Genomic DNA, 23,172 nt, shown 5'->3' with positions numbered 1-23,172 from the left:
ATAAAAAATGAAATAAATGATGAAATATTCACATAAAATTCTCACCAAAGAAAAATCTTATCGGCAAATTTTACCAAATATTCAAAATAAACCATAGTTTCATTTAAATTCCAGTATATATTAAACAAAATTAATGGAACTCAAACAAATCCTACATTCAAAGGGACTATATGAAGAAATATACAAATAGTAAAGATGCAATTGATATAAATGAATCTCTTAAAAATTATTATATTTCTTTAAAGATTATATGTTATATGATATCTTAAATTGAATTACGTTTGGTTTTTTAAAAATTTAAAGTTTTTAGTTTTCTACTATTTTCTCCAATCAGTCTTGCTAATCATTATACTGGTTACATTTAAAAATTAGATCTTCAATATCATAATTTAATTACGTTTAGTTATTTAAAAATTTCATTTTTTTGGAAAGTTCTTTTTCCTTTTTTCTCCAATCAGATTTGTTAATCATTATGTTGGCTAAACTTTAAAAATATTTCTTCAAATATCGTAATTTAATTACATTTCGTTTTTTAAAAATGTAAATTTTCTAATGTTTTGTACTTTTTTCTCCAATCAGTCTTGTTAATCATTATATTGGTTACATTTGTAAAATATATCTTCAATATCGTAATTTAATTACATTTGGTTTTTAAAAATGTAAATTTTTGGTAATGTTTTCTACTATTTTCTGCAATCAGTATTGTTAATAATTATATTTGGGCACATACTCGTATCTCAAAGTTAGCTTGAGTTATCGTGTACACGGACAAAAAATCATTATTTCAAATAATAAATTATTAATAATTACCAGATTACGAAGGGAAGTTATAATAAATAATCATTAAAATTACAACTGACAAACAATCATAATGATTACACTGGTCGACGGCCAAAATTTACCAGAGACGCCGTTATGAAATTCGTATGTAAAATCACCCCCTGATTCCGAAAATCAAGGTTATTTTAATTTTATGGTACCGTTTTTGAGATATTTGCAATTTACCGTTTTTGCAAAAAAAAAAAAATTGGGTCCACTTAATCATATATATCTCAAGAACGAATTAAGCAATTCCAAAACGGTTTGAAGCTTTTAAAAGGTAATAAAATTTTCTATAAACTGTGCATACAACACTTTTTGCTAGGCCCTGTAGATTCAAAGATAACGAACAATCATTACCGATTTTTTCAATTTTTTTTGTAAAAATATAAAAAAAATTGTACTTTGCGGGGAAGGATCTCGAAAACCTTTTATTTTTTTGCAGATTTTTTTTTCTCCCTAAGCTCTGTTATATTACAAAAAAAATAAGGTATCATCGAAGAAAATCGATGCAAAACTACGTAAGTTATAAGCGATCAAATAAAAATACCCAGGTTGCGCAACTTCAATGTATGTACCTATACATACATACATATATTAAAGGTATAAAGTGCAAGTGAGATATTATCCGGATAAACGAATAACACCATAACAATGATAACACTTTTTCTTTAAATAAATCAAATAGTACTTTTAATACTCGAATTGTATTATAGTAGGTAGAGTGGTTGCATCGAAAGGAAGAGTGGTTGGGTTCGAAACCTGCTGTAGGCATGTAGTTATAAACATGTATTTCCGTCAGTTATGGGTAAGTATGCAGGTAGATTTTCAAAATTATAAGACACAGAAAATTTCTAAAGCCTACATCTAAAACAGGTAGTATTTTCTTTTCCCGGCTTGTTATAAAAAGGAACCTTTCTGTCTAGGTAAGATTTGATTTTTTCAATTTTATTCTTGTTCCGAGTATAAATATGAGTTAATGCGCTTTGAAACTTCATAACATCTTCAAGGCTCGCCGGAGATAGTTCAGTTCATAAGTCTAATTTCAAAACCGTGATTTATTAAAAAAAATAAAATGAGTAAAAGGACGCGAGAATTTGAGTGTAATAAGGATCCAGATATGTTCTGTTTCATGTGTGGCCAATATACTATCATAAGGCGACGACGAGTGTTCTCAGATCATATCAAAACTTTATACTCCAAGTATTTTGGAATTGAGCCTAAAAATGCTGAAAAACCATGGACACCGAACACTTTGTGTACATCGTGTCGAGTAGAATTGATTCAGTGGGAATCAGGACAACAAACAAAATTTGATACACCAATGATATGGAGAGAACCTACTTGCCATTCAATAGAGTGTTATATTTGTCAAACAAAAGTACTTGGCGTTGGAAGATCAAGAGGAGTAACCTATGCTAGCGTACCTACAGTGACATTACCAGTACTACATTCAACGGCAGTTGCGGATCCAGTTCCATTGTCAACAGTAACATCTGAGTGCGGGGGATCAAGTTGTACTGAATTTCGCATGGAAAACGAAAGAAACGTTCTGTCACAAGCACAACTTAATGATTGGATAAGAGATTTGGAACTATCCAAGGAAAAGGCCGAGATCCACACTTCTCGTATGCAACAATTTAAATTTGTGTCATCCGATGTTAAGGTGACATATAGTAGAACTCGTCACGAACCATTTTCCAAACACTATACCAAGAAAGACAGTATATGCTACTGCAACGACATCCCTGGTTTATTCAAAGAGTTTGGTCAAACATATGATTCAAAAGAGTGGCGATTGTTCATAGACGGCAATAAACTGAGTTTGAAGGCTGTATTATTGCATATTGGTAACAAAAAGCCTTCTATCCCGATTGCACATGCAGTAAATACAAAGGAAACCTACGAGGAAATGCAAAAAATACTCAAATTTATCAAATATGAAGAGCATGATTGGAAAATATGTTCTGATCTCAAAGTCGTTGCAATGCTATGCGGTCTACAAAGTGGCTACACCAAGCACTGCTGCTTCCTCTGCAAGTGGGATAGCCGAGCTCGTAAGGACCACTACGTCAGAAAGGATTGGCCGGAAAGAGTCGAGTTTACCGTTGGTGTGGATAACATCAAATACACCCCTCTTGTCAAGAAAGAGAAAATCATACTTCCACCCTTACACATCAAGCTCGGTCTCATTAAAAACTTTGTTAAGGCTTTGGACAAAGAAGGCGAAGCATTCGACTATTTGAAAACAGTTTTTCCAGATATTTCTCAAGCCAAGATAAAGGAAGGTATTTTTGTTGGACCACAAATAAGAAAGTTGATCAACAATAATCAATTCAAAGGACTACTCTCATCAGTTGAGGCAGCAGCGTGGGAATCCTTTGAAAAGGTCGTTGCTTCTTTTCTCGGTAGACACAAAAGCCCTAACTACGAGCAGATAGTGAACGACCTAATCAATAATTATGCGAAAATGGGCGTAAATATGTCTTTAAAAATTCACTTTCTCCACTCACATTTGAGCTTTTTTCCGGCAAATCTTGGCGACGAAAGTGATGAACATGGCGAAAGGTTTCATCAGCAAATGAAATTAATTGAGAATCGATATCAAGGATTCTGGGACGTCGCAATGATGGGTGATTACTGCTGGTTTCTCATAAGAGAAACCGATCCTAAACTGAATAAGCGTCAAAGTAGAACACATAATTATTTCGACAACATAGTAAAATCAAATTAAGATAAAGATTGTTAGAATATAGTATAAACATAAATAAATTTAAAAAAAAAGTTAAAAATATGGGTAATTTCATTCATAAATTGAACTTTTAACTCAATAGAAACAGAGCATAGCTAGATATTTCACTCTTCTTTATACCATACATACGTTTTGAGGTATACGTTGAAATTGCGCAACCTGGGTATTTTTATTTGATCGCTTATAACTTACGTAGTTTTGCATCGATTTTCTTCGATGATAGCTTATTTTTTTTGTAATATAACAGAGCTTAGGGAGAAAAAAAAAACTGCAAAAAAATAAAAGGTTTTCGAGATCCTTCCCCGCAAAGTACAATTTTTTTTATATTTTTACAAAAAAAATTGAAAAAATCGGTAATGATTGTTCGTTATCTTTGAATCTACAGGGCCTAGCAAAAAGTGTTGTATGCACAGTTTATAGAAAATTTTATTACCTTTTAAAAGCTTCAAACCGTTTTGGAATTGCTTAATTCGTTCTTGAGATATATATGATAAAGTGGACCCAATTTTTTTTTTTTGCAAAAACGGTAAATTGCAAATATCTCAAAAACGGTACCATAGAATTAAAAATAACCTTGATTTTCGGAATCAGGGGGTGATTTTACATAAGAATTTCATAACGGCGTTTCTGGTAAAGAGAAAAAGTTGAAATTTGTGGTCCAGTGTTATTAATCCTAATCGAAATTTAACTCCAATGAACTTATTGGGTATAAACCTAAAACACCAACAGTTATGCTATGAAAACCTCCAAACATATGTTGATTTAACAACACCAAAGTTACTCGGCGTAAGTTAAGATGATTCAAAAACGTTATGACTTAAAAAAATAAAGGACAATTCATCTAAAAGTGTAATTTCCTCGTTACTTCAGAAACCTAGTAAACTTGCTTGATTTTATTCACGAGATTACGAGGTATTTCTAATTAAAAACAAACAAAAAATTAAGAATCTTTGATAGCACTTAGCACTTCATAGAACCTTATTAATTCAGTGATAGTTGAAATTAGCATGAAGAGTCCTATCGAAGCACTTTTTGGGAGTTCTATAGATCAACGGTTGGTTGGTTGGTAGAAGCGTCGCCTGGGTACATTCCCAGGACCCAATTAGTGCTGAAAGCACCATTTTGATACGCTTTCTCTGGCACCCCTGATTTTATCTGCTTTTATGATTCGTTGGGTTCGTCAAACCACTTGGATTTTCCGATTAATCTATTTAGGTTAGTAATGGTAAATTTGGAAATTTCCCCAAGATATTGGATGGAAACACTCCCGAGTGTGATCTGCTTTATTTGTGCCACTCGCAAAGATAGTGAAGGACCGTTTCTTTACTTCCCACAAGATTACAGCTACGGCACCGAGGGTTATACGGAAAGCCCATTTTAGCTGCATGTTCACCAATGGGCCAACGTCCCGTTATCGTGGCTATTAAATTGACTATATCTTTCGTCGACCTCTTGAGAAGTTCTTCTGTCTTTGGCGGCCATATGTACCTCGCAGTTTTGCAGGTTTTAAGGTTGTTCCAACGTGTATCAGCCATACGTGTGAATTTGCAGATGTAGTTCCCTTTTGATGAGTCCGAGTGGACAATTTTTAGTTTCTGCTTCGGATTCATTCAAAGATCCTCCGGCCTTAGCCAACTCGTCAGCCCTCTAATTTCCGTGAATGTTCCTATGGCCGGGAACCCAGATGAGAGTGATGTCTATTAACTCGGCGGCCGAGCTTNTAGTTCCCTTTTGATGAGTCCGAGTGGACAATTTTTAGTTTCTGCTTCGGATTCATTCAAAGATCCTCCGGCCTTAGCCAACTCGTCAGCCCTCTAATTTCCGTGAATGTTCCTATGGCCGGGAACCCAGATGAGAGTGATGTCTATTAACTCGGCGGCCGAGCTTTTAACGCACATTTGCAATCTCTGACTGTTTTGGATTTTGTTACCGGTGAGGCAAGGGCCAGGAGTGCCGCTTGGCTATCTGAAAAAATGTATGCGTTTCGTACGCCTACGCAGTTCCTCTCTAGTGCTTTACAGGCCCTTTCGATGCCCAGTACTTCCGCTTGGAAGATGCTATCAAAGTCAGGTAGTCGAAATGAGAGAGAGACATTCAGCGTTTCAGAGAGCACCCCTGCATCCACACCGCAGTCCATTTTGGACCCGTCAGTATAGATGTCAGTGGAATTCTCCTCTACTATCCTGCCCCTACTCCAATCCCGTCTTGAAGGAAACTTCACCTGAAAGCTTTTCCTGAAATCTGTCGTAGGAGGTATATAATCTGATTGTTTCCCTGATTCGATAAGCTTGTCAAGAATACCACTATGGCCGTGCTGAAGTACCCTCTTTGAGTCTGTCAGCCGCAGATGTAGCAGTTTCGCGGATATGGAGTTCTATGGGTAGTTGATGCAGGATTACATTAAGCGCATCAGATGGACACGACTTAATTGCCTCTGTAGCACCTGCACAAGCTGCTCTTTGTATACTGCCTAATTTCCTGACGTTGTATTGTTTATCTAGTGCTGGCCACCAAACTAACGCCGCGTACGTTAGTATTGGTCGTATGATAGCCGTGTACATCCAGAGGACAAGCTTTGGCTTCAATCCCCAGTTCCTACTGAATATTGTTTTACATGTATAATAAGCTGAGTAGGCTCTCTCAAGCCTCTCTATATTTGTCTTCCAGCTCAGGTTGGTATCTAATACGACACCCAAGTATTTAGCCTCGGAGGGCAATGTGAGAGACGTTCCATTAAAGGAGGGAAGAATTGTGGTATTTTTGTTTTATTTGTGAACAGCATCAGTTCCGCCTTGCTAGGGTCCACTTTTTGTAGCCCAGGTGTTTAGCCGAAACAAAGCTCCCTCTTGGATTTCACTAATCGTTGAGGGGAAGAGACCTGATACCACCACCACTACATTATCTGCATATGCTACTACTTTCACTCCACCTTTGTTGAGATCCAGTAGAATGTCGTTCAATACCACCACCCATAGTAGCGAAGACAAGAATGATAGAATACAAGATTGCGCCGATCAGAGAGGATTTTTGAGAATAACTTTTGTGTGACGTCACACTGGTGCAATTGCGAGAGAGAAATGCCAAGAACGGAAGAAGAAGAAAAAATGTTGCAAGGAAAACGTAAACAAGTTGCACCAGTGTGACGTCATGCAAACAACGATTCTGTCAAATTCGTTAAGAGAGGAATAGCGGTCCGAGATCGGCGCAACCTTTGTATTCTATCAATCGTGTAGCGGAGACAGAACTCTCCCTTGGGGAGTGCCTCTATTTGCATAACGGGATAGCGCTACTGAACCAATGGTTGAAATTAAGATTCTGTTTCTGAGCATTTGTTCGATCCACTCGCATATGTGTTCAGATATTCCCACCTTCACAAGAGATCGAACAATTGCTTTGACTGTTATGTAATTGAATTGAACTGAATTATGTTGAGGAATGCCGCCAAAGTGTACTGCTTGTAATAGAGTGATTTTTCTATGGTGCCTACAACTTCATGAAGGGCAGTTTCAGTTGACCTGCCCTTAATGTATGCATGTTGAGCTTTGGAAAGTTTGGAATTTCCCAGAAAATGCCTAATATGTAGGTCTAAAAGTCTTTGCAGTACCTTTAGCAGGAAAGATGTAAGACTTATTGGTTGGAAGTCTTTTGCTGTTTCGTGATTTCTTCTTCCCGGTTTGGGAATGAAGACAACTTTGACTCTTTTCCAGCTTTTCGGAATGTATGTCAAGCTGATACTGGCTTTGTAGACCCTTTCCAGCCAGGATACCATACGCTCCTGTAATTTTTGGAACATTATCAGAATGATGCCATCTGGGCCAGGGGATTTGTATGGGGAAAATTTATTTATAGCCAACTTAATTTTTTCCTTGTCTACGATTGAGTTGAGTAACTCTTTTGAGAGTTGCTGACGATCTGTACGAGGCCATGTTTTAAGCCTCTGAGCGCAGCCGGGAAGGTGTGTATTTATGAGGGTCTCTAGTGATTCCTCCGCTGCCGTGGTCCATGCACCGTCCTCTCCCTTAATAAGGTTGGGGTTGGTGTGTTCCTTGGATAAAACTTTGCTTAGTCTGGCGGAATCCTTACAGTTCTCTATGGGTGTGTAATAGAACTGCCAAGAGTCCGCTTTAGCTTTCTCTACTAATTTTTTGTACTGCCTTAATTCATCTTTGTATGGCTGCCACAGTTTTGTTCTGTAGCACTCGTTAAAGGTTTTTCTGAGATTTGACCTGTGCTCCCCAAGCTCCCCCGTCCACCATGGAGGGGATTTCTTCTTAAGGACGCTTACTGGTGTGGATTTTTTAAAAGCTATGGCTAGAGTTTTTTCCAGCTTATCTACTGTGTTGTCTAGTTCTACAACAGTTGTAATCTCCTTTGATTTACTTCTGTCTGAGTTACCTGACGTTAGCCTGATACATTTTGGCCATATAGTTCTTCTCCGATTCCGAAATAAGGAAGAGGCAGTGGGCTTTCCGCGAATGCTGAAGAGTATCCAACAATGATCCGACATGGATGTTTCACGGGATACTCTCCAGTCATCGACGATAATACCATCTGTTGCAAGGGTTAGGTCCAGTACCTCTTCCCATCCCGCCAGTCTTTCGGAGCTGGGAAATATAAAGGGCAGACTCGCTCCTTTATTGCATATACTCAGGTTAGTATTTAATATAAAGTGCTGCTGTTTATCGTGGAACTCCCCCAGATAGTGTGTATCGCATTTGCGTCGCATCCTATCAGAATTTGTTACCTCTGATTTTGGGCTATAAATTGTTCCAGTTCGTCGCGTGGTCGATCAACGGTTAGTACTCTAGACTTTTTTCACTAATTAAAGCTTACATACAAAAAACACCAGTATATCGCACACCGTCTTCAAAAAAGAGTAAATCCCTGCACCAGCGAATGTGGACGGACACACAAATAATCCTGACCTGCACAAGAAAATATCTTTATTAATATTTGCACTTTCGCTTTTATGGAGTGGTATACTTACTTGTAAATATGCAAAGGCTGCACTTAACTAAACAAAAGTAGTAAAAATCCCTGCGCCAGCGAATGCGGACGGACAAACAAATAATCCTGACCTGCACAAGAAAAAATAATTATTAATATTTCCACTTTCACTTTTATGGAGTTTCCACTTTCGCTTTTATCCGCCGCCGCTCAAAGAACTTTCTAAACAATATTAGACGAAAAAGTTACCAAATGTAGGGAAAAATAACCAATTTTTTTATTAGATTAACAATTCAGGTCATCACAGATTCTTTTATATAGTACGTATAGAAAAAGTTTACAAACCAAAGAAATTCAATTTTATTTGCATTTTTGAAAAATAAATCCTTTTAAGGCTGTAATATGTAAATACGTATTTTAGAAAATCAGCCTTCCCGTATTAGATGCATATGTATGAATGTTAATATCTTCATAAACATTACCAGACTCTAAATGGCGTTTTTAAATAAGTACATAGGTACACAGTTTCCAACTTCTTTGCAAGAATTAATGAAATACCTAATCAGCGTTAACAACCACATTGTAAATATTTTAAGATTAAGATTAAACAATTAAAAATTGGGCTTATTGAACTACATCGTCGCCAGCGCGAAATACCTCGCATACGTCAAACGTAGTACCGCGTATACGATGGTAAATAAATTTTACAAAAGCGCAAAAAACCGATTTTTTCAAATTTGTGGAATGGTATTTTCACTGAACCCACTTGCTATAAGATTATTATTATTAATCTTAACTTAAATTAATAAAGTAAGCAGTAATGGGAAAAGAAAAACCAAATCCCTTTTTTATTGTACATACATGAAGTGGTATTGGATTCCGCATATACGAGGTATTTATATATCGATGGCTGAGTGGAAGATCGACCTATCTCATCAGCCAGTTCGAAAGCGCTCTATCTCAAAGAACTTTTCAAGAACGCCCTATTTCAGGATTCGTTTCAAAATCGCCCTATTTCAGCTGCCGATTCAAAAACGACCTATATCAGCATATTTTCAATGCATTTTGAAGTGAGATAGGGCGTTTTTGAACCGAATTTTGAGATAGGGTGTTTTTCAATTAAATTCTGAAATAGGGCGTTCTTGAAAAGTTTTTTGAGATAGAGCGTTTTCGAACTGGCTGCCGAGGTAGGTCGATCTTCCACTTAGCCACTGATATGTACTATCTAAGTGTGTATTCATTCGAAGTAGTCTTTAGCTGATCATGTATATATATATATATATGTATTCTGTATATTATAAAACAAAATACATCTTCTTCTTCTTCTTTTTTGGCGCTTTAACCGCTTAAGCGATTTTGGCCGAGTTCAGCAAAGTACGCCAGTCGTTTCCCTTCTGTGCCAACTGACGCCAATTGGAAACGCCAAATGANCATTTTACACAGCCGTATGAGTTTTGAGGGGATGCCAAATTCAGACATAGCGGCGTATAGGCAACTCCTTTTAGTGCTGTCAAAAGCGGCTTTAAAGTCGACAAATAGGTGGTGAGTGTCGATCCTTTTCTCGCGGGTCTTTTCCAAGATTTGGCGTATTGTGAATACCTGGTCTATGGTGGATTTGCCAGGTCTAAAGCCACACTGATAAGGCCCAATCAGTTCATTGACGGTGGGCTTCAGTCTTTCACACAATACGCTCGATAAGACCTTGTAACCTATGCTTAGAAGGCTGATACCGCGGTAGTTGGCGCGAATGGCGGGGTCACCTTTCTTGTGGATTGGGCAGAGCACACTTAAATTCCTGTCGTCGGGCATGCGTTCATCTGACCAAACCAAACAAAATACATATGTAAGTAATATTAATACATTAATTCCAAATATTTTTACTTGGTTTCACTGCTGGGGCTGCCACTGCTGCTGCTACTCTCCTCAACCTCGAGAGGTGACCTATGTCAATTAAAAACTACAGTAAATATTAAAAAATAACCGAAACGAGAAAGACCTTAACAACTTCACAGGCAAGAAAAAAATAACCAAAATTTATTAAAAGTACCAAAACGGCAACACTGGGTATACTTACTTGTAAATATGCAGGAGCTGCACTTGTCTAACCCAAAAGGCTGCAGTGGTAAAAATACATGCACCAGCAAACGTGGACGGACACCCAAATGATCCCGACCTGCACAAGAAAATATATTTATAAATATTTATACTTTCACATTTATTTGCAAGTATGCAACGGCTGCACTTGACCAAAGTAGTTCCGAGTGGACTGCACCGTCCACGAGGACGGACACACATGGATCCTAGCACGCAAAACTTACTTGCAACGGGTGCACTTCTTGTAAAACGCTATTTTTGAATACAAATTATGAATAACTTCGATATCCTGCAAATAAATATGTAAATTATTGTTTTAATTCAAAATATTTCCATTATTTTTGATTTTTCTGGCATACTTACTTGAATTTGCGCAATAAGATATTAATTTTTATACGAAGTCAATATTTCTCCTTGTATTGTAGTAGTAGTTTCTATAAATCAAAAAAGAAAGCAACACAGGCCAGGTTATCCAACCTTATATTATTGAATCATGGTGGTTAGCGAGACAGCAACGAATCAACATCGCAGATAGGTGTTCTGCTTTGTTTCTTAAATACAAAGATGCCTTGCGAGAAATATGTATGTACATATTTACATATATTGAAAATTCTTTTGGTGGCATACGATACCTTTTGGGTTGTACGTCCTTTAAAAAAACTAGGGAATATGCTATTAGAACACATTTTTCTAATACATTTCACATTGGAAAATTTTGACGAACATGAATTTCAATAGATATTGATACGGGTGAATCCAAACGAATCTTTTATTTGAGTTTTTATGTACATATGTATATATCACTCCATTACTTCAATACTGTCATAACTCAAAAAACTAAAAACTCGAGGAAAACGACATTAAAGTATATACTCCCAGGGGAAAAATTAATACACATCTTGTTCTAATGACTACTGAGGGTCACTTCCCATTCTGCGTTATCGTGAAGTGAACTGCAAAGTATAAAATTAATACCGGAATAAATGCGGTGTAAAGGTGTTATTTTTATCACTTCACGATAACGCAGAACGGGAATTGACCCTCAGGTAATAGTTATGCTATGCAATTTTTACACATAGTCATAAGAAATAAGTAACGTTAATTTTTGCATACTTAGCTCGATTTTTTGCTTTTTTTGGATCACGTCACTTTTCTACTAAATGAGCTATGCACATATATGTACATATCGCCACCTGAAATGCAAAAAGACGTAAGAAAAATCTCACTGAAATGGAAAAAGTCGTGAGCGATATCTTTTTTCATAAAACGATGTGGGGAGTTGAATTCGATGAAATCCATCATATCAATCAAAAAGTGTATTTAGAACTTTTAGGAGTTATGATTTTATTAGAGCCCGATGAGTTAAAAATTTAGTTTCACTTCTCGTAATTTCCTACTGGGTTGCTCATGCGGAGCGGTTCTCTTGTGCTCACCAACACATATACTTCAAAAGTGTTGCGTGTTTGTGCAAATTTTCGGAAGATACTTAATTTTTTCGCTCATTTCGCGAGATACTTAAATTTTTCGCGTAGTACAAATTTTGATACATCTTGAAGAGGAAATATTTATGTATGTATGCGGTGGCAGCTTTTAAATTGTGATTGAAAATATTGAAACGTTTTGGGGTCAAATAAACATAAAAAAATGCTTTAAATCAGTGCTAGCCAAAAAGAGAAAAGTCTAAAAATAAGAATGTATTAGCTATGCTACATAACAATGAGAATATGTTGGTGGTAATGCGCGGAGAAAAATTTCTGTTTTGTACTATTTATTATAAAAACTTCGTTATATATATATTTTCTAGAGCTGAACAACATAGAAACATAAAAAATAGAAAGAAAGTTAATGGCCCTAAGTAACAGAAAAGTTGGTAAAATTTATTATGTATATTAATTTTTTTTGAGATATTTTAAATGTGGATTTCTGAGCAAAAAAGCTAACGTGCTTCGAGTACCCTGAATATTAAAAGATAATTTCGTTAATTTCAAATAGAAGTTAAAAAAAATATACATTAATTTTTGAATTAGGTAAAACTTGACATTTAAAAACAATTTAAAATTACGACTAAACGAAAAGATAAATAACAAATGTATCTTTTAATTGAGAACTAGTCTGGTATTAAAAAAAATTACATAATTCACATAATTGCATAATTTATTTATTTTCTTCAGATCCTGAATAACAAAAGCTTTGAGAAATTCAAACAAGCTTTAAAATTAAAATTAAAATACATAAAAGATTATAGAAAATAACAATAAATTTTTTTGTGTCTGCATAGCACTTAGAAGGCCTCGGCCTCTAGGTATTAAATAAGTTTTTATTTTTTTTTACGGTTTGAAAAAAAATAAGGCGTCAAATGAAAGGGCTGGGCCTGAAGACATACAATAAGGATTTATTTTTTGAGTTTCCGCCTGTCTACAAAAGTATAATATTTACATCCTTCGCATGATTTTCAGAAATGAGGTGTCAAACGAAAGGGCTTGGCTTCTAGATATGAAATAAGTTTTTATTTTTTCCACCTGTCTAAAAACTTGTAATAGAAGAGGCTATCTAAGAGGAATCTAAAGATGTGCAAGAAGGGTTCTTTTTTTGAACAGGGTTACAATATTTTTTATAAATTTTAAAATCTGAACCGTTTGTTGGATTAAACAAAAATTAGGTGTCAAATGAAAGGGTTATGCCTCTATATGTAAAATATAGTTTCAACTAAGCAAAACTATTTGGTTTTAATCAGTTTTTATTACCATACATACATATATATATGTATATATATTCATATACAAATTTAAGTGCAGAATTAAATAAATATACATACATATGTACATAGAATATGAATTATCTTTATCAGTTTTAATTTAAGTATTTTCATGTACATACATACTTACATACATATTTACCAATACATAAATGTAAGTGCCGAAATAAATAGTACTTTAATACGAAATTTCAAAAAATATTCAAAAAAATTAAACCATGTTTTACATATAGAAGCCTAACCCTTTCATTTGACACCTAATTTTTTTTTAATCCAACGAATGGTCCAGATTTTAAAATTTATTAAAATATAGTAACCCTGTTAAAAAAAGAATCCTTCTTGCACATCTTTAGATTCCTCTTAGATAGCCTCTTCGTTGACACCTCACTATTGAAAATCGGGTGAACAATGTAAATATGAAAATTTTTTAGACAGGTGGAAACCCTATTCAAAAAAATAAAAACTTATTTCAAATCTAGAGGCCAAGCCAAATCATGCGAAGGATGTAAATATTATACTTTTGTAGACAGGCGGAAACTCCATTTAAAAAATAAATACTTATTGTACGTCTTCAGGCCCAGCCCTTTCATTTGACGCCTTATTTTTTTAATCCAACGAACCGTGCAGATTTTATCATTTTTAAAAAGGTGGCAATCCTATTCGAAAAAATAAAAACTTATTTAATATCTAAAGGCCAAGGCCTTTCATTTGTCCCCTCATTTTTGAATATCATGCAAAGGATGTAAATATCATAACTTTGTAGAGGCGGCAACTCTATTCAAAAAATAAATCCTTATTGTACATACTCAGGCCCAGCCCCTTCATTTGACACTGTAGTATTCTTTCTTCAATTAAAATCATTTTAATTTTGCAGGAAAGTTCTTTTTCTTCTTTATTCTTTGTCAGTATATTTATGAATGAATAATTCTTTGTATGTTACATTTATGAGTTCTTTACCTAAACCTACTACAGTTACAAGTGTGTTACAATTGAGATACATATGTTACAGTAGGTGTGCTACAGTTAATATCGCCCCTATTGCCTCCTAATCTTTATTTACTACCAACGATCTCATGTTTGCCGCTTCCCATACCCCCTCATATGGAATCTGACTGATCTGAAAACCTTCTATATCTGTTATCAGATAACGATCCTTTGGTAAAACTTTTGCCACTCTATACGGTCCTTTGTATTTTGGAGCAATTTTCTTACACACCCCAGGACTACTAACAAAATTCCTAACAACCACAAAATCTCCTTCATTATATGTCTTGGAAATCCTATTACGATCTTTTTGAATCTTATTATAGTCTTGACATTTTCTTATATTTTCCGTTGCGTTAGAACGGGTTTTTTCCAAATCTCGCTCCTCCTCATGCAAACAAAACTCCTCCAACTTTTCTTTCAAAAAGTCTATTACGGGCCCTTTCTGTGGCACACCACATAATAATATACCTGGTGTTGTACCAATGCTTCGATGATGCGAGTTATTTAAAACGAACTCTATGTTCGGCAAAATTTTATCAAAGCTATAAATCACCCCAGCATTAGTAATTTTGGCAATTGGTGCCAAAGTGCGATTAATTCTTTCCACTTGTCCATTTGCTTGTGGAGACCCCGTAGCTATTTTTATATGTTTTACATTCGAATTTAAAAATAATTGAAATTCGTTTGAAGTAAATGCACTTCCTCTATCTGAAACTAAAATTTTGGGTCGGCCAAAGTATTGAAATATAACTTAAGGCAACTTATAACTTCATTGGATCCAGCAGTTCGTGTCGGAAAAAGCTTAAAAAAATTTGTAAAATCATCCACAACTAAAATATATATATTTTTTTTACAGTCCTCTAACGATATGGGACCAAAGTGGTCAATGTGTATGGTGTCAAAAGGTACATTTCCTTTTGGAATATTATGCAAAAACCCCTCGTGTCGTCCCTGCTTTGCAGCAAACGTAATACATTTTAGACAATTGTCAATATGAGCTTTAATTTTCTTCTTAGCATCAGGGATCCAATAAGTTTTTGATATTGAATGCAACACTTTATCACATCCTAAATGACCCATTTCATCGTGATATATGCGTAATATATTTTCTTCCATCTCCTTTGGAACATAAAATAAAATTTCCTTTCCAACCTTTCGATACACAAGTCCGTTCCTCATTTAGAATACTTTACTATCCTTTTTCTCCAACTCTTCCCGAATCCGTGTTATAACTTGATCTCTGTTCTGGAAATTCGATAAGTTCTGTTCAAAACTAGCACATTTGAAATTCTACTTAATGATCCACATGTTGCATCTTTGAACCATTTCGATGCTCTAAATTGTAATCAAAATTTTCTAGTTCCAGAGCCCATCTGGCGATCCTAGGATTTACTTCTCGTTTGTTTAATGTAAGCGTCAAAGAATTACAATCAGTCACAATACGAAACTTTAATCCCTGCAAATGGCATTCTACAAAATTCGAACTGCCCCAAACTTTCTTCTTTTAGTTCCACAACTTATTTCATTATTATCAATAAATGACTCCTTCTTATCTAAACCAATTTTCATTAAACTGCAAAATTCTTTCTCAAAGCTAGTACTATCATCATCCATGATCCTACTCATTTCATTTTTAAGTTTATATTTAGCTAAGTTCAAGTAATCCCTACCTAAAATTACAGAATATGACATAGTTTCATCTGGAACAACATACAAACTCAACTCTACTTTACTATTGTTGTATAAAATTATACATTTTAATTGGCCAATCATTTTAAGTTGGCATTTATTAATACCGAAAAACTTAAATTCAGATTTATAGTTTCTTATAAGAACATTGGGCACGAGCTGTTGGCGAATTAAACTTATTGCACTGCCAGTGTCAATTAGAGTACCTAATGTTGAATGAAACTTATAACTACCTTTTATAAAACAATATTCAATGTACCTTACATAATCCTCACAATTGTCATCATCTTGCTCCCCAACGTGATGAACCTTCCTTTTTGGGCATTCAGCAGCATAGTGTCCTAATTGTGCACATACGTGGCATGCTCCTTTTTCACGTTTCGGTTTGCGACATTCAGTTGCTACATGACCTAGCGAATTGCAATTGAAACACGTCTTCGATTTTGATTGCTGAACCGCTTTATCGTTGCACTACTACCGACCTTCATGAACTTAACTCCTTGAAAAGCTTCGAGCAAGCTTTGTTTATTACTGAACCGCTGTATTTTCGCTTGCGAACGTAAAAAATAATCAGGAATTACTTCAATAATGTGTTCTAATAAGTCGGCCTCATTCATCAAAATTTTATTTGATAATATTAACTTTTCATTGAAATATTCCTGGAACGATTCATTAGAATGCCACTTTCTTCCTTCGAATTCCTTCATTAAAGCTAGTCGGCTTGAGCGATGTTTAAATAACATCCGCATTTCCCCCAGTAAATTTGCAACACTCATTGACATTATATCAGATCGCGAATAAAACCACTTTAAAGCTCGACCTTTTAATTTAATTGAAATGAGAGCCTTCGTATTGTTTTCATATAAATCGTATGCGGTTTGTACACTTTTCAGCTGAGCTTCCCACTGCTGAAAATAGCCACCGTTGCCAGTAAAGTCTGGTATTATTTCTTTTGCCAGCATAAAATTCTTCATACTAGTAAAACCAGTGCCTGAACTAGTGCATATTTCATAGTCATTAGAGTTTTGTAGTTTATTAATTGTTGTCAGCATCTCATTTTCTCTTTTAAGTAACTCGTTCTCTCTTTTTTGCATTTCATTTTCTCGTTTCATTATTTCTAATTCCTTTTTCAATAGTTCCCACTCATTTGCTTGAATATCCATTCGCTTTCCGTTTCCGTTCTGCCTTGTATTTGCCCCGCTGTACTCGTTTTGACTACTTTCACCATTACAATTCATCAACTGCCCATGTCTGCCGACGCTCGCCTCGTCGCCACCATACACGTCGACGCCCCGTATGTCGTTATCAACTAAAGCAGCTTTTACCAGCAGCAGGTATTACCACCGATACCGCCTGCTTCAAAAATTTCGCCAATTGAAGCACATGCTCGATTATTTACACTACTGGTTTCGCAGTTGCGTTCAGGTAGCAGAAAATCACCTCGATTATGCAAACTGACCAAACGGAGCACCAGTTCGTTTTTGGTGCCGCTGTTCTCCTCCCCAAGCTTTCGCAGCCATGTTTTCAGCTGCGCAACGGTATATGTTTTTAAAACATCCAAAACTTCGTTGAAAGGTGTGTCCATACCGCTTCTGATTATTGTAGTATTCTTTCTTCAATTAAAATAATTTTAATTTTGCAGGAAAGCTCTTTTTCTTCTTTATTCTTTGTCAGTATATTTATGAATGAAAAATTCTTTGTATGTTACATTTATAAGTTCTTTACCTAAAGCTACTACAGTTACAAGTGTGTTACAATTGAGATACATATGTTACAGTAGGTGTGCTACAGTTAATATGTGCTACAACACCCTATTTTTTTAATCCAACGAACCGTGCAGATTTTATAATTTTTTTCAAGTTGGCAATCCTATTCAAAAAATATCTAGAGGCCAAGCGCTTTCATTTGCACCTCATTTTTGAAAATCGAATGAAGGTGGAAATCTTATTCAATTAACAAAATTGCCTTCACATAGAATATTTCACTTGTGAACGAGAACGACAGCAGTGAACGTTCGCGAAGGCATCGATGCCACTTATAGCTAGGGATAAAACGATACCATGGAAGTATCGATACCTGTACTTGGAACTAGCATCGAAAGAAAGTATCGATACCTACTAAGTATCGGGCTAAAAGTATCGATACCTACTTATATCGATATTTGTAACTATAAGAATTGGTTGTATAAAAAATACTATCACATATCTATGAATTTATGTCAAAATAACTGATGTGACAATTATTTTTGACTTTAGGCGAATTTTTAAGAAAAACTTTAAGTTTTAAAACATGTTTTTTTAGGATGGCCTCCCAAAATACAAGTGCAAAGTCCTATAAGTTATTTTTAAAAAAGTTCACAGATTTTTGTTAACATAATTTTCATCTTTTTTAAATACGTATTTTATTTGTTATACATAAATATTTATTTTGTACAAAGAGAAAGCGATTGAGATCAAAAATAATTATTTTATAATTTAATTCATACAAATTAGTTATTTATTACTACTAATCGGCTTTCAGCCCAGTCTTCTTCAATGGATCTCATATTACCTCTCTGATAGAACACAAAGAGTTATTGTTAATAATTGTTCTTCCAACATCATTAAAGTTTCTTCAGGAGTTCCTCAGGGAAGCCACCTTGGTCCGATTCTGTTCCTGATATTCATTAATGATATTTCTTCTATAATAAAACATTCAAAAATTTTAATGTATGCCGATGATGTGAAACTTTTTAAAACATTGTCCTCTATCGAAGAAAGGTCTTTGTTACAAGCGGATCTGAACAACGTGGTTAGTTGNAAAAAAAAAAAAAGGTTCCGTACGTCATGCGGACTGCGCCCCTCGTGTCGGTTGGGCGGGAATGGTGGGTAAAAAGCCGTTGGGATTAATTAATTACTAAAAGTTATCTCTATTACAACACTGTTCAACATCAGTTTTGCAAAGTACTTAACTATGGTATATTTCTGAAAGAAGTAATCATTTTGACAATTTTTGGAGGGCAAATTTATATCGTATTGTAGGCATTCATATCGCTAGCTTACAGTGAAAAATTGCTAAGTCCATTTGTAGAAAATTTATAGTNCAGTTTTGCAAAGTACTTAACTATGGTATATTTCTGAAAGAAGTAATCATTTTGACAATTTTTGGAGGGCAAATTTATATCGTATTGTAGGCATTCATATCGCTAGCTTACAGTGAAAAATTGCTAAGTCCATTTGTAGAAAATTTATAGTGGAGGAAAAAACTTTTCAAAACATTTCCTTCAAGAATATTGCAGAAGATTCCGTTGCAAATTAAAAGATTTAGAATTTTTTGAGAGTTCGCCGATTTTTCTGTGCCTCTCTTGGACTTAGTGAATTTGACTTTAATTGGATACAAACGGGTAGAAATAAAACAAGCACGTTAGTTAATCCTTTTGGAGACGTTGCGTTTTTAATTCGCCTTGCTTCCTATATCCAAATATAAGTTTTCACAAAAAGTGGACTTAGTAACTTTTCACTTTAAGCTAGTGATATGTTATAGAGATGACAATAGGTTTTTCTTTGCAGGACTTTCTTTTCATTGTCAACTAAGCTGCCAAAATTTTTTAACTATTAACAATAAACAATAAAAATTTGATTAAAAAATAAAAATACGCGAATAAAATTGTCACTGTATCGCGTCTCGATGTAAGTACTTTCTTCCGATACCTACTCAGTACTCGGTTCGCAAGTATCGATACCAAAATTACTCGGGCGAAAAGTATCGAGTATGTACTTGTATTTACTAGTATCGTTTTGTCCCTGCTTATAGCTACATATATGAACGCACGCTGTTTGGTCTACCATGATTCAATAATAGAAGGTTCGATATCCTGGCAGTTGTCTCGCTCCCTCATTCTGCCTAAGCCTGTGTTGCTTTCTTTTTTGATTTATAGAAACTACTACTAAAATACAAGGAGAAATATTGTCTTCGTATAAAAAGTTTAACAGGCAACACTGCCCATATTTTCATCGATTGTTTCGTGGAAATTCATTTTCTTATTGCTCAAATTCAAGTAAATATGCCAAAAAAATCAAAAATAATGCAAATATTTTGAATTAAAACAATAATTTACATATTTATTTGCAGGGTATCGGAGTTATTCATAATTAGTATTCAAAAAGTAGCGTTTTACAAGTGCAGCCGTTGCAAGTAAGTTTTGCGTGCTAGAATCCCTGTGGGTCCGTCCACGTATGGGTAATGCAGTCCACTCGGAACTACTTTGGTCAAGTGCAGCCGTTGCATACTTACAAATAAATGTGAAAGTACAAATATTAATAAACATATTTTCTTGTGCAGGTCAGGATCATTTGGGTGTCCGTACACGTTTGCTGGTGCATGTATTTTTACCACTGCAGCCTTTTGGGTTGGTTAGGTGCAGCCTTTGCATATTTACAAGTAAGTATACCACTCCATAAAAGCGAAAGGGGAAAGACATATTAATAAAGATGTTTTCTTGTGCAGGTCAGGACATTTGTGTGTCCGTCCACATTCGCTGGTGCAGGGATTTACTCTTTTGAAGAAGTGCTTCGATAGACCTCTTCATGCTGATTTCAACTATCACTGAATTAATAAGGTTCTATGAAGTGCTAAGTCTCGTTTTGCTGTTATAGTTGTAAACTCCGTAGTAGTTAATTAGAAATACCTCGTAATCTCGTAAATAAAATTAAGCAAGTTTACTAGGTTTCTGAGGTAACGAGGCAATTACACGTTTAGATCAATTGTCCTTTATTTTTACTAATTAATTAAGCTGTTAATGATATAATTTTTAGATGTAACAAATATAATCATTCACAAGATTGATTGCAGAAAATAGTAGAAAACATTACCAATTTACATTTTAAAAAAATCAAATGTAATTAAATTGCGATATTGAAGACTTATTTTTAAAGTTTAACCAATATAATGATTTACAAGACTGATTGGAGAAAAAAGTAAAAAACATTCAAAAAAATTAGATTTTTAAATAACCAAATGTAACTAAATTAGGATACTCAAGATCTAACTTTTAAATGCCACCAATATAATGAGTAACAAGACTGATTGGAGAAAATAGTTGAAAACATTACCAAAAATTTACATTTTTAAAAAACTAAATGTAATTCAAGTTAAGCTGTTAATGACAATTTTTAAATGTAACAAATATAATGATTAACAAGACTTATTGGAGAAAATAGGAAAAAACCTTACTAAAAAATTTTAATTTTTTAAAAAACCAAACGTAATTCAATTTAAGATATTGATTATGTAATCCTTAAATGCAAGAAATATAATAATTTTTAAGGGTTTTTTGAGAAATAAAAGGGTCCTATATAGATTTTGCGAAAAAAGTATTTTATTGTTAATTTTTCGCAGATTTTACTTTAGTTGTATTAATTAGTTTTTAAATTTTAATCCCGATTTACATTTTCCAACAGTGTAAACTTTGAAAGAAAAGTTCATTTGGCAGGCAGGTCTTCGTCAGTTAATTTATTCCATATCTTCTGTAACCATACGGTAATTTTCTCCACTGTGAGTCCCTTATACTATCCCTTCTGTCCAACATAAGGCCTCATACTCAAAAATCGAATAGACTCGGAACTGGTGACTAGGATGGCCATTCATTCGACCAACCCTATAATGTTTTTCTTTTTGTTTGTAATTTGTATATTTCTTCATAAGTCCCTTTGAATAAACGATTTGTTTGAATTCCATTAATTTTGTTTTTTTGTTTAATATATACTGGAATTTCAATGAAACCATGGTTTATTTTGAATATTTGGGAATATTTGTCGATAAAAATTTTCTTAGGTGAGAATTTTATGTGAATATTCATTTATTTTATTTTTAATATCTATATGGCCATAAAAAGTTAATTCAGTGTATATTGTGTAGATCAGTGGAATCTTCCTTATATATTTAATTAAATTCTTATATAAAAACGCATTTCAGCACTACCAGACTACTTTTCTTACTACCTTTTCACAAAAGGGGATACAATTGTTACCCGCATCTCTTTCCTTCTCAAATGCAACCTTACAAGGCAGTCGATTAACACAAATGTCAATATTTATCCAACCTTGTATTAGTGAATCATGCTAACGACTAAAGCTTAAATTAGTTGTGACATACCATAATGCCATAACCATAACCATTGCCATAACCGTAACAACATTAACTATCATCGATTATAGGTATGTGCGTGTTGCCAGACGCGGAACAACATGCGGCAAATGTGTAATATCGTAGGATACTTGCGCAGAACTTCTTTCACTATAACTAAATTAACACTAAATTCTCAAACCTCAACAGCAGATTACAATAAAATATGTAAATCAAATAAAAGGTAATAACTTGTGCCTTCTTAATAATATAAATTTCTTTTGCATTAATCATGAGATTTTGTTAAAAAAGATTATTTTATGAAAAAAATACGTAATTTCTTTTAATTTTTTAGTATTTTTGGATTAAAAATAAAATAAAGCATATAAATTATAGGCATCAACAGAAAGATAAATTAATTGCCTTTATTTTGGCATCGTTAGATTTTGAATCGTTAAGTAGTTCATAAGATATAAATATCAAAAAATTAAAAAAATTTAATTTAACCTTGTATATCTTTTTATATTTTTGCGCCAAATAATTTTGGTACAGTTGAAATCAGCGTGAGAGGTTGTATCGAGCTACACTTTTGGTTTTTGCATAGCTGAATGGTTCATATTCTACACTTATGCCAAAACTTTGTCTGTGAACAATATTTTTTTTTGAACGTCTGGCAACACGCACTTAAGATATCAGCTGATATGGTTATGGCGGAAAACCAAAATGCAATTGGTCTCTATGGCTATGGTTATGGCTATCGTTATGGCTATGGGGTTATAGTGTGCCAACACTAATCGAATACAGTGTTGGCCATAAGGTTGGATGGAACAGCTGTTTTTTATGGTTATGGTTATGTCACCACTAATTTAAGCTTAAATGATAGAGCGTAAGAATACGTGTGAAGTGAGCGTCCACAATTATGGTATGAAGCAGAGTGTCCAGATTGGCCGATTTCGCGCCAATTTGGCGATTTTATTTTATATTTGCGCGTAAAAATTTAGGAAATCCCCATTGGCGGGGTTTTATG

General features: G+C 34.5%; 2 protein-coding genes across 14 annotated transcripts in view; both read left to right on the top strand.

Moving 5' to 3' along the window:
- LOC108361961 (uncharacterized) overlaps nucleotides 1-20,942 on the top strand; it is a 93,755-nt gene extending 72,813 nt beyond the window's left edge. For 11 of the 13 annotated variants that reach the window (XM_017614766.1, XM_017614762.1, XM_017614763.1 and 8 more), the window contains 2 exons: nucleotides 20,364-20,462; nucleotides 20,529-20,942. In XM_017614766.1, coding sequence (XP_017470255.1) covers nucleotides 20,364-20,462; nucleotides 20,529-20,584 — 155 coding nt within the window. In that variant the 3' untranslated portion in view covers nucleotides 20,585-20,942. Of the gene's footprint in view, nucleotides 1-20,153; nucleotides 20,463-20,528 lie in introns of those variants that run through there. The other 2 variants (XM_017614771.1, XM_017614769.1) reach the window with 1 other exon arrangement.
- Nucleotides 1,364-3,528, top strand: LOC108361962 (uncharacterized). Its single transcript, XM_017614772.1, has 2 exons — nucleotides 1,364-3,155; nucleotides 3,206-3,528. Coding segments are annotated over exons 1-2 (1,263 nt in total). The 5' UTR covers nucleotides 1,364-1,894; the 3' UTR covers nucleotides 3,208-3,528.
- Nucleotides 20,943-23,172: the final 2,230 nt, after the last annotated feature.

This window comes from Rhagoletis zephyria, unplaced genomic scaffold (genome assembly GCF_001687245.7).
Source record: "Rhagoletis zephyria isolate East Lansing unplaced genomic scaffold, Rhagoletis_zephyria_1.1 Rzeph_scaffold_00891, whole genome shotgun sequence".
NCBI classification, from domain to species: domain Eukaryota; kingdom Metazoa; phylum Arthropoda; class Insecta; order Diptera; family Tephritidae; genus Rhagoletis; species Rhagoletis zephyria.
This window is presented reverse-complemented; position numbering and strand designations above follow the sequence as displayed.